We start from the raw sequence: 11818 nt of genomic DNA, 5'->3' as shown, positions 1-11818 counted from the left end.
GAGCGGCGGCCACCGCCTCCCGCACACCCACTGCGTTTTGATAAACAAGCGGACTCCCGCCAGCAGTCGGCAGACGGGGGCGGGGCTCGGGGGCGGGGCCAGAGCGCTGCATGGGGGTGGGGCTCGGACAGGCTTCCCATTGGCGGTTAGCGGGCACGAGCATCCTGATTGGTCGCGTCGCCCATCCGTCAGGGCACTGACGACCCGGGTCTCGCCGGGCCGCGCCTGGTCGGTGGGAGCTCTCCCTGAGCTGCAGAGCGCGTGCGCGCGCGGCCCCACGCCGCGGCGCATCCCGCCCGCTCCGCGGCGCACACTCGCAGTCAGTGGGTGAGCCGGGAGCCGCGGAGGTCACCGCGGGGAGGCGGGGCGGGGGCAGCATGGCAGCCTCCTTACGGCTCCGTGCAGCCGCCTCCGGCCTCCGGTATTGGAGCCGCGGGCAGCGCCCGGCCGCGGCCAGCCTTGCAGCGGGTAAGGACCTCGCGCCTTCTCCCCCCGTCCCTCCTCCGGCTGCCCGCTCCTCGCGCCCTGACGGCCGGAGAAGGGCTTTCACGGGAGGCGCTGCGGTTGGGTCGGGGCTTAAAATTCCTCAATTTTGGCTGGTCCCAAGGCCTGGCCGCTCCTGCCGCTGCCTCTCGCACAGCTCGCTGGTTCTTTCCCCGCCCCCTCCCGCCCGGGATCCAGACGAATGGCTTTCCGCGGCTTCTTCGGCTCTTAGGAAGGGGTGGGAAGAGCTTGGGGGTAAGGGAGGACTATTTGGCTCCGGGGCGTGCTTCTTTGGAGTTCGGGCTCCGAGGACGGCCGCAGGGCCCAACCCCGGGGGCGACCCGGCACCCATCCCCCTGCGGACTGTGGGCTTGCGGCGCTGGCCGACCTTCCAGCGCCCCCAGGGATGCGCCCCGTGGGAGTGCCTTCGGGCAGCGGGGCTTGAATTTTGTTAACCACCTTAATCGCGAAGGATGATGTCACACAAACCGTTATCTGTACAAACCAGGTGACAAGTCATTCCAGCCAAGTTTTAAGTCACCCTTGACCACCAAGGGGTGCCTCCTCCGAACCCCCCCCCCCTTTCTTTGTAACTGTGCTACCTGAGGATGCTGGCACTTCTGGCAAATTATGAACCAAGACACTTTGAGTGTCCTCAAAATTGTGGTCTGAACCTATCCTCTTCCCCCCTGCATATCATTATAAATTATGGAAACCAACCATCGACTTAGGAAGAGGCAGTTTTTAGATCCACAGGGATCTAATCTAATCATTTTTCCAACGAAGAACTTGAAGCCCCTTGCCTAAGTGAATTGGGGCATCCCAGCAGGATCTAGAAAGTAGTTCTTGATGCTTCCTCATTCCTGCAGTTTCTACTTTAATAGGAAAAGTTGGTTGATTTGTGGGGACATTGCCATGGTCTTTCTGTAAAACTTTGAGAGCTGTAACAATGCACTGTTGGACAGTTTCATGCTTAGGATTTTTAAAATAGCTTTGGCATTAATATTTTCTGATCACGTAACAAAATACCAGGCTGGGAATTTAGTGCTTAATAGCTTCCCTTCCTCCCGTTCAGTAATACTAAAGCAGAACAGTGAATTTCCTCTCTGGCTTGAGACAGGCAGGCTTCATGTGATGCAAGAGAACAGATGTCTGATACAGAATCACAGTAACAAGATACAAACTCAAGGAATCTGGTAAACTTGAGTGTAACCACTTTTTGAGCTACATGTGGGTATTGATATATATATATATATATATATATATATATATATATATACACATATACACATAACATCTCCCACTTTGGAGATACTTAAATCTATTAGTCACTTTTCCATTATTAAATGTTGTACTAATTTTCACATGAATGTGCTGTTGTTTCAGTTTTGATTAGCCAGGGGAAGACGAATGTGTTATTTGGTGGCTTTACAAGCTGTTCTAATGATATTTTAATGATGCACATTTTAGAGTTATGAAAGTTCTTTAAGTTCATGCTGGAAGGACCTGAGGCCTAAGACTATCCTCGTTGCCTCTCAACTCGATGAACTTACCTCCCAATGCTAGTTAGACTACTCTGGCAATACAACTTGTTCTTTGGGCTATTTGACCCAAAGATGTATGGATATAGATTTATGATAAATTTTAAATGTTTAGTTTTGTGTGATTGCTTAAAACTACAATTGTTTCTACTTTGTGGAATTGTTTTAAATGTTTCTGTTAATTTTAGGTGCCTGGGTGGCTCAGTTGGTTAAGCATCTGCCTTCAGCTCAGGTCTTGATCTTAGAGTCCTGGAGTCCCTCTCTGCTCTCCGTGGGGAGTCTGCTTTCCCCTTTCCCTGCCCTCCTTCCTTCTGTGCTTGTACTCGCGCGCGCGCGCGCGCGCGCTCTCTCTCTCTCAAATAAATAAATAAGTAAACTTTAGAATTAAATGTTTTTGTTAATTTTAGTTTACTAAATATACTTTTTCGTCAACTTTTTTGGCATTGGAGTCTTAAAAACTTAAAAAATACATGCAAATTTAGAGTTTAGGGACAGAAAGAACAATGTTCAAATAGTAACATTATTTAATGTTCTGAATTCTGTGGGATATTTGTTGCTGTTGTATGTTTGGGGTGTTCTTATCATATGGATGATACTATTATAAAGATCCATACAACATATTTACTAAAAAAGAGAGACCTAAAGGTTGCTGGCTAAAAATCATATCTTAATTTTAAAATATTAAAAGCCTCAAAAAGGAAAAATAAATAGTAAAGTACTCATATATTACTATTTCATCATTTATTAAAAAGTTCTGTATTTTAAAAGGTAACTAGATTTAGTTTAGACTTCTTTAATTGGACAAGAAAAAAATCTACAATTATAAGAACTCTGTGTTTTTTGTGACTCATCAACATGTACATGGAAAAATAATTTGTATCAGATTACCTTAAAATGACCACTGATCAAAGGTGGAATTGGAAAATTAACCAGCATCATGTACAGAAATGGGAATTTTTTTACTATGGCCCTTTTTGTGTATATGAAATCTACTTTCAAAGCAATGCATAGTATAAATAAAATGTATAGCATATTTTTCCTTAGCATTAGCCTCTAAGGTTGCACATGAAACTTTGAAAAGCTGATTAAGATCCTCCGACCAAAAGTTGACCTTAGACTTGTGAGATTACATAAGGAAAAGAATTATTTCTAAAGTAATGACTCAAATAAAGGCCTTTGTAGAGTAAGTCACTACCCTTAGTTTGGTAACTCTTAGTATTAAAATAGATAGAATACTTTTGACATAATATTATGTGATAAAGTAGGAAGAAAGTTGTGTGTACTATATAATCTCAATATAATGAAAAAATGCACTTAAAAAACTGGACAGGCCCTGCAAAATGCTAATAGTGATTATTTTTGTGTAATGAGGTTATCTTTTTCCCTTATGATACTTTTTCATATTTTCCAGTTTTCTACAATTTTTGTATTTTCATATTTAGAATAGCCTGGTTTTTTGGTACCACTGCATGTTACCAAGATATGGATACCTTTGCCCCTGTCTCATTGGAGAAAAAGGACATAACCTATAAATTTACATCTGTGGATTTAGAAACTAGTTTTGCCAAAATTTCTAGCTAGTTTCTTTACCAGTCAACCAGTGTCACCTTTGTATTGTGTTGACTGATTTTCTGCCGGCTTGATTTTAGCTATCCAGCTGTATTTCTATGTATTAATGTGTGTAACTTACTTAAGGGAAAATGTATTATTTAAGTTTGAAAGCTTTTAGGGTGAGAATTCTCTTTTACTTATTTGAATTTCTGCATCTTTGGGGAGGATGTTCTGTATTGTCCAAGCACTCCTGATGCTTCACCTTAAATAAGAGCTCTATTTCCTTTAGAGCATCCTCTAAAATATTCTCTATCCCTTTTTCTAACACTCTGGCTCTTCTTACCTGCTAGGCAAAATGGGCATTCGGCATAGGACTCGTACCCCAGTGCTGTCTCTTGACTACTGGAAGTAGCAAATATTTAATGACCTATGGTACCAGGTGCTGTTTGACACTTTACATGTATTATCTCAAGGCGTCCTTAAGTATTTTTAACCTGAAGTAGTGACTCTTGTTGATAAAATTTAATGTCTAGGGAAACCAAGTAACTTGTTCAAGGGCATACATCTAAAAAGTGACCTTGCCTGGATAGGAATGTAGGTCTTCTAAATTCAGAGTTCTTAAATATAATCACCATCAGTAAGAACTCTCTTCTCTTTTGACGTTGTCATCTGATTATACTACCCTTTCTCTCTTTGCCATAAGCAAAAATGAGATGAACTACTGAGCCCATCATTAAAGACTTTATCTTCATCGATTTTCATATTGGCCCATCCAAAGATGGGTCTCAGCTTTAACAACTAACATCAGCACTCTACTTCAGCTCTTCCAAATTTTCATTGCTAGGTATTGCTATACTGCCGATATTCAAAAACTGAACTGGCCTTCTGGTTAGTATTACACCACCTCCCAACCCCTTTCTGTTAATCAGTGCACTATATATATCATTGTCATTACACTTAGTCCTTTGACCCCCAATTTCCATCCCACATATATACACATAGATGTACTTTTCTGCTCCCTCATTTCATAGATGTACTTTTCTGTTCCCTCATACATAGATGTCCTTTTCTGCTCCCTCATTTCATTAAGTCCCTTTCTAAGTTTGTCTGTATCCAGCTTAGACTTCAGATTTACTTGTAATTAGGAATTTCAGTGATGCCTTTGATAGCATTTTAGTATTATTTTTTCTCTACCTCCTGCTCTTTTTCTGGGTAACTTCTCTTGTCTGTGATCTGTGTTCCTCCTGGATGTCACTTAAGTAATGTTACTACTGATAGTCACAGAAATTTGCTGATTAGATACAATCCTTTCGTTAATCTCTAGTTCATTCCTTGTTACATATTCAGATTACCCACAGCATTTCCAAATGGTTTACCTAGGGCTGCCAATCTCTGGAACCTAACCAGTTGTAGAGAGATGGCATTACCGTAATTGGTTTAGTTATTTAGAACTTGGCTCTGGGTCTCGGAGGAAGGGATAATGGAGAGTCAACCTGCAATGTTTAATGGTTGTGGATCCACTTTGTTGAATCCGTTTTATCACCGTCTTTATTCTGTGATTGCTTCAGAACTGACTTTATCCCCGTATGTCCACTTGATGAAAGCTCTGTCTAGTTGTCATTCACTCATATAACATTAGTAAACTCTCACTGTGTGCCAATTCATTAATTTTATTTTACTATGAAAGTAGTTTAAAAAGTTGTATGCAGGGATCCCTGGGTGGCGCAGCGGTTTAGCGCCTGCCTTTGGCCCAGAGCGCGATCCTGGAGACCCGGGATCGAATCCCACGTCGGGCTCCCGGTGCATGGAGCCTGCTTCTCCCTCTGCCTCTCTCTCTCTCTCTCTCTCTCTCTCTCTCTCTCTCTCTCTCTCGTGTGACTATCATAAATAAATAAAAATTAAAAAAAATTTAAAAAAATAAAAATAAAAAGTTGTATGCACATGGTAAAAACTCAAAAGATTATAAAAAATAGTCTTTCTCTAACTCTGACCCATCAGTCCAACAACTCTCTAGATGTAACTACTGTTTCTTACATATTCTTACAGAAATTCAGTAAAAGTTAATGCATATGTCCTTACCCATGGTACTTTATTATATATAATGCTTTTTATCTTGCTTTTTTTTTCACTTAATAACCTCCTAGTAGGAGTCAACAAACTGTAGCCTATAGCTGGGCCCCTGTTTTTTTGTAAATAAAATTGTATTGAAACACGAGCATGGTCATTTGTCTATAGATTGTTTATGGCTGCTTTAAAATTAGAGGAGTTGAATAGCTGTGACAGAGGCCTCGTGGCCTGGAAAGCTGAAAATGTTTCCTACCTGACCCTTTAAGAAAAACTGTGCTGACACCCCAGTATAACATAAATTCCTAGATATGGAATTACTGTGTCAAAGAGTATGTACATTTTAAATTTGAATTTCATAATAAAATTCAAATGTAGATAATTTTTTTTCAAATAGCCATCCAAGGGGATCCCTGGGTGGCGCAGCGGTTTGGCGCCTGCCTTTGGCCCAGGGCGCGATCCTGGAGACCCAGGATCGAATCCCACATCGGGCTCCTGGTGCATGGAGCCTGCTTCTCCCTCTGCCTATGTCTCTGCCTCTCTCTCTCTCTCTCTCTCTGTGTGTGACTCTCATTAAAAAAAAAAAAAAAAAAAAAAAAGTCATCCAAAAGGCTGACCTAAAATGTGATTCTGCAGTATGAGGGTACATGTTTTCATCAGTCCTTCCTTGCCAGTACTTTTATCAGAGAAACGAATTTGTTCATCTGATAAGTGAAAATGCTACTACATTGCTTTGTTTTGTATTACTCCAATTATGACAGAATTGAGTATATTTTTAAAGGTTTTGTCATTTACATATTTTCGGTTTACTATTATTTTGTGATTTTTACTTAAAAAATGAGTTATTCATGTTCTAGATTTTAAACAAAGTAGTGCTGTTTCTCTTGTGTGTTGCAGGTGTTTTTTCTGGTTATTTGTATTTTGTCATGTTTGTGATTTTTTTTTTCCATGTTAGATATGCTTTTTTTTCCTTTTTATTTTATTGTGAAAAATTTCAAGCAAAAATATTGAAAGAATAATGCATTGAATATCTGTGAAATCTTTGTTTAGAGTCAACAGCTGTTAACATTTTGACATATTTGCTTTATTTCTTTCCAAATATATTCATATCCTACCTGTATAATTTGAAAGTAAATGCAGCTGTCATGACCCTTCAACCTTAAGTAATGCAGAGTGAATCTCCTAAGAATAAGAATGGTCTCCTATATAACCAAACTATCATTACCTAAGACAATTAGCAATTCTATAACATCACTTAATAACCAGTTCATATCTTCAGTTCCATAATTTTCTTAAAATATCTTTTTATAGGGCACTTGGGTGGTTCAGTTGGTTAAGCGTCTGCCTTTGGCTCAGGTCATGCATGATCCCAGGATTCTGGGATCAAGTCCTGCATTAGACTCCCTACCCCACAGGGATTCTGCTTCTCCCTCTGCCCTTCCCTTCTACTTGTTCTCTCTCTCAGTCTCTCTCGCTTTCAAATAAATAAATAAATAAGTCTAAAAAAAATCTTTTATAGTTTTTAAATTTTTTCCAAGTCAGTTTCCATTCAAACTTCATACATTGCATTTGATTAATATATCATTTTGGTATCTTTTATTTGAGAACTGTCTTCTCTTGTTTGTTTTGTAAACGTTTTTAAAAACAGCTTTATTGCATTATAGTTGACTTATAATAAATGTACATATTTAAGGCATACAATCTGATGAGTTTTGACATATGTATATACCTGTGCAACTATCACCATAATCAAGATTGTGACCATACCCGACATGCCTCCAAATTTCTTCCTGTCCCTTCGCATACACAAATATTTGTAATAATATATTTTTACTGAATATAGACTCCTACCTTGACAGTTGTTGTTTCAGTACTTTTAAGATGATGGTCGGCTGCATTCTCACTTGCTTTGTGTCTGACAAGAAATTTGCCTTATCTTTGCTACTCTGTATACAGTGTCTTTTCCTTTGGCTGCTTTTGAGCATTTTGATTATGATGTGTTGTGGTATAGTTGTGTTTATGTTTCTTGTGTTGGGGTTCACTGAGCTTCTTGGATGTGTATGGTGGGGGTTTATAGTTTTCATCAGATTTGGACATTTTTGGGTGTTATTTCTTTATATATTTTTTCTGTCTCTACTTTTCTCTCACTTGATAACTAGTTACTTGTGTATTTGGGTGGTTGAAGTTGTCTCACAGTTCACGAATGTTCTCTTTTTTAGGTTGTTTCTTCTCTCTCTGCATGCTGTTTTGGATGGTTTCTATTGCTGTGTCTTTAAGAGCACTAATTCTTTATTCTGCAGTATCTATTCTGCTTTTAATCCAGTATGATTTTCATCTTATACATGGTCGTTTTCATCTTATGAAATTCAATTTTGGGTCTCTCTTGTATCTTCCATATATTTTTGGAAAATACAGACTACAGTTATTATAACTTTTAATACCCTTGTCCCGTAATTTTAACATTTTGTGGATTCAGAATTGGTTTCTTATTCTTTTTGACTTCTAAATGTTGACATTCCCTTGGGCTTTGTTTTTCAATCTTTTTTACTCTCATTTGGCAATTGTATCAACTGCCACAATTTCAGTTTGCACCTTAAAGCAGATTGTTACCTTATACATATCTTTTTTTTCATCCTATCTCTGACATGATGGTAATTGGTTATAATATTTCTAAGCCTGTGGGATATCTTTCAGCTCATTGACATGACAGTTCACAGTTACTTTATTTAAAAGGGAGATATCCCTCTTGATTTCTCCACTTAGGTTATTGAAAGCACTATTTTCTTGCTGTCATCTTTGATCTTTCCCTTATTTTAGCCCATAATACAGTCTTTTGCTATGTCCTTTTACTTCTGCCTTTGAAATTTTTTTCATATTTGTCTTTTCTAAGGCCACCACCTTTTAACTCTGACCTTATTTATAAACTGAGTGTTTGCCCCTCCCCCCTTTTATATGTTAAAATCCTAATCCCCACTGTGATGTTATTAGAAGGTGGGGCCTCTGGGAAGTAATTAGGTTATCAGAGTGGAGCCCTTATTAATGGGATTAGTATCCTTATAAAAAGAGACAGGAGAGCTTGTTCTCTTGTTCTCTGCTCTCTGCCGTGTAAAGGATATAAGAAGATGGCCATATACAAAGTCAGGAAGTGGGCTCTTACCAGACACTGGATCTATTGCCACCTTAATCTTGGATTTCCCAGCTTCCAGAATTGTGAGAAATAAATATTTGTTGTTCAAGCCACTGAGACTATGGTATATTTGTTATAGCAGCTTAAATGGATGAATAGAGACCTATAGTAGTGTTACTGTTACATTAGTCTTTATATTAGTCTCAATGATTTATTTTTATTGTTAGTCTTGCCTGAGAAGACATATCTAGAAAATATTGCTCAGGCTGATGATGTCACAGAGATTGCTGCCTATCCCAATACCTCTTCCTTATAAAATATAGTCAAATTGTTTAACATGCTTCCCAATCTTCCACATTATGGTTACATTGCTTCTTCTTTCCTTTCTCTCTCTCTCTCTTTCTTTCTTTCTTTCTTTCTTTCTTTCTTTCTTTCTTTCTTTCTTTCTTTCTCTTTCTTTCTTTCTTTCTTTCTTTCTTTCTTTCTTTCTTTCTTTCTTTCTTTCTTTCTTTCTTCTTTCTTTCTTCTTTCTTTCTTTCCATCCATCCATCCATCCATCTCAAAGAGAGTGCATGTAGCAGAGAGGGGCAGAGGGAGATGGAGAGAGAGAATTTCAAGTAGACTTCCTGCTGAGTGAAGAGCCAGTGGCAGGCTCAATCCCAAACCCATGGCCCTGACATGACCTGAGTTGAAATAAAGAGTTGGATGCTTAATCAACTGAGCCACCTAGGCGCCCTGCACTGTTTCTTTCAATCTTAATTCTTATTTATTTCTTTGTGCATCCTCTAGGAAAAATAAAGGGCAATATCATACAGTGGTTAAAAGTGAAGCATCTAGAGTCAGATTGGCTGGATTTGAATCTTGGCCTTGCAGTTTAGTATAGTTGGGCATTTTATTTAAATTCATTAAGTGTCAGAGCTCTCAGCTGAAAGGAAGCGTAATGATAGAATATGATGACAGTGCTATTTATAAAATGCTTAGTAAGTATCTGGCATGTAGTAAAATTGTCAAGAATATTAACTTTTACTCTTATTTTTCTTTCTTGGCTTTCCTATTCCCTTGCATATATTCATATTCCTTTTTTTTTTTTAAGATTTTTATTTGTTGGAATGCCTGAGTGGCTCAGCAGTTGATCATCTGCCTTTGGCTCAGGGTGTGATCCTGGAGTCCCAGGACTGAGTCCCACATTGGTCTCCTTGCATGGAGCCTGCTTCTCCCTCTGCCTGTGCCTCGTCTCTCTGTGTGCCTCTCATGAATAGATAAGCAAAATCTTAAAAAAGAAAATTTATTTGTTTATTTGTGAGAGACAGAGAGAGAGGCAGAGACGTTGGCAGAGGGAGAAGCAGGCTTCCTCCTGGGAGCCTGATGCGGGACTGATCCTAGGACCCCAAGACCACAACTTGAGCCAAAGGCAGACGCTTAACCACTGAGCTACCCAGGTGTCCATTATGTTCCTTTTTTATATAGAGTTTCCTTCCTTCTTACTCTCCTTTCCATTTGAAATCGTAGAATACTCAGGTCACATGCTACCTTCTTTAAGTGCTTAAACCAGATGAATTCTTTATGTCAGCATTGTTTTTTATATTTCATCTTCAGCTTTCTTGTATTTGTGTACATGGTGTATTTCCTTTTAGATTTTAGGCTTTTGACAGCAAGGACTATATATATGTCATTTTGTCTTCTGTGGTGCGGTACATAATAGTTGCTTCATATTTGTTGAATATGTGAATGAATTGTGGTTCTACCTTGCCATACTTACTGTTTAGACTTCAGTAATTGCCTGTTAAATTAACTATTTTTAAATCACAGTCTTTCTAATTCTTAATGTCTTTAGTTAAATTATACTTTTCCAAGCTTAATATACTCTGGTAGTAGTAGCTATTAGCACTATTAGTTATTAATGCTTGAGTTCTTTTACAAAGTATGCTTCTCATTCTGTTTAATATCATAATATTTCTATTAGGTGTCATTTCTCTGTCATTGAACCCCTTGTGGGCCAGGAAGTCAGACACAGGACTCCTATTATACCCACTGTGTTAAACTTAAATTGGTAAGATGATGTTGCACAAGAATGACACCCATAGTTAATGGAAATGTTAGAGTCAATCATCAAGTTGAAAGGAAATAAATATGCTCCTAACCCAGGATGACCTCTTTTTTTCTTCTCTTCTCTTCTCTTCTCTTCTCTTCTCTTCTCTTCTCTTCTCTTCTCTTCTCTTCTCTTCTCTTCTCTTCTCTCCTCTCCTCTCCTCTCCTCTCCTCTCCTCTCCTCTCCTCTCCTCTCTTCTTTCTTTTCTTTTCTTCTTTCTTTATTTCTTTCTTTCTCTCTCTCTTTCTTTCTCTCTCTCTTTCTTCTTTCTTTCTTTCTTTCTTTCTTTCTTTCTTTCTTTCTTTCTTTCTTTCTTTCTTTCTTTCTTTCAAGTAATTTCTGCACCCAACATGGGGCTCAAACTCATAACCTCCAGATCAAGAACTGCATGCTCCACCAGCCAGGTGCTCCAGAAGACCTCTATTTCTTAAGCTTTAGGGCTTCAAATAATTTGCTTTTAGGAAAGCTCATTACATTTAAATTAAATTCAAGGAAGAGCAGGGATCCATCAGCTGATGGACCTGAAACTTAAAAGGGTATCTGTGATTAGTTGGTATACTACACAGTTTTATAACTGGAGTCCTTGAAAGACAAATTAAAAAAAAAAAAAAGCTTTGAATTGGCAAGGAAAAGGGCAAGTGGAGTTATTCTTTCAGAAGAGCGGGAGCTCTTCAAGGGTAAGGACTGTATACTTGCTTATGTCTATCTCTGGCTCTGTCATAGTACTTTGTGTAGTAAATATGTGTTGAGTGGAGTTCTAAATCTAGAAATGGAAAAATGGTATTTAAGGTTATTTTCATGGCAATGCAAAGTCCTTTTGCTCTTTCTTGCGAAATGCATTACTTTTTATTCTGTGCCCCAGTATGATTTCAAAAGGCCTCTTGTGAAAAAGAAGAAAATCAAATAGAACCAGCATACAGCTTTTTAAGAACAATTCTTTTCCTGCAAATGGAAATGCTGCTT

General features: G+C 38.9%; 1 protein-coding gene across 1 annotated transcript in view; it reads left to right on the top strand.

The window, feature by feature from the left end:
* The first annotated feature begins 218 nt into the window (after positions 1–218).
* HIBADH (3-hydroxyisobutyrate dehydrogenase) overlaps positions 219–11818 on the top strand; it is a 112579-nt gene continuing 100979 nt past the window's right edge. The window contains exon 1 of the mRNA XM_055314703.1: positions 219–468. Within this exon, the coding sequence (XP_055170678.1) occupies positions 378–468 (91 nt within the window). The 5' untranslated portion in view covers positions 219–377. The remainder of the gene's footprint in view (positions 469–11818) is intronic.

Source organism: Nyctereutes procyonoides, unplaced genomic scaffold, assembly GCF_905146905.1.
Source record: "Nyctereutes procyonoides isolate TBG_1078 unplaced genomic scaffold, NYPRO_anot_genome, whole genome shotgun sequence".
In the NCBI taxonomy this organism is placed as follows: domain Eukaryota; kingdom Metazoa; phylum Chordata; class Mammalia; order Carnivora; family Canidae; genus Nyctereutes; species Nyctereutes procyonoides.
This window is presented reverse-complemented; position numbering and strand designations above follow the sequence as displayed.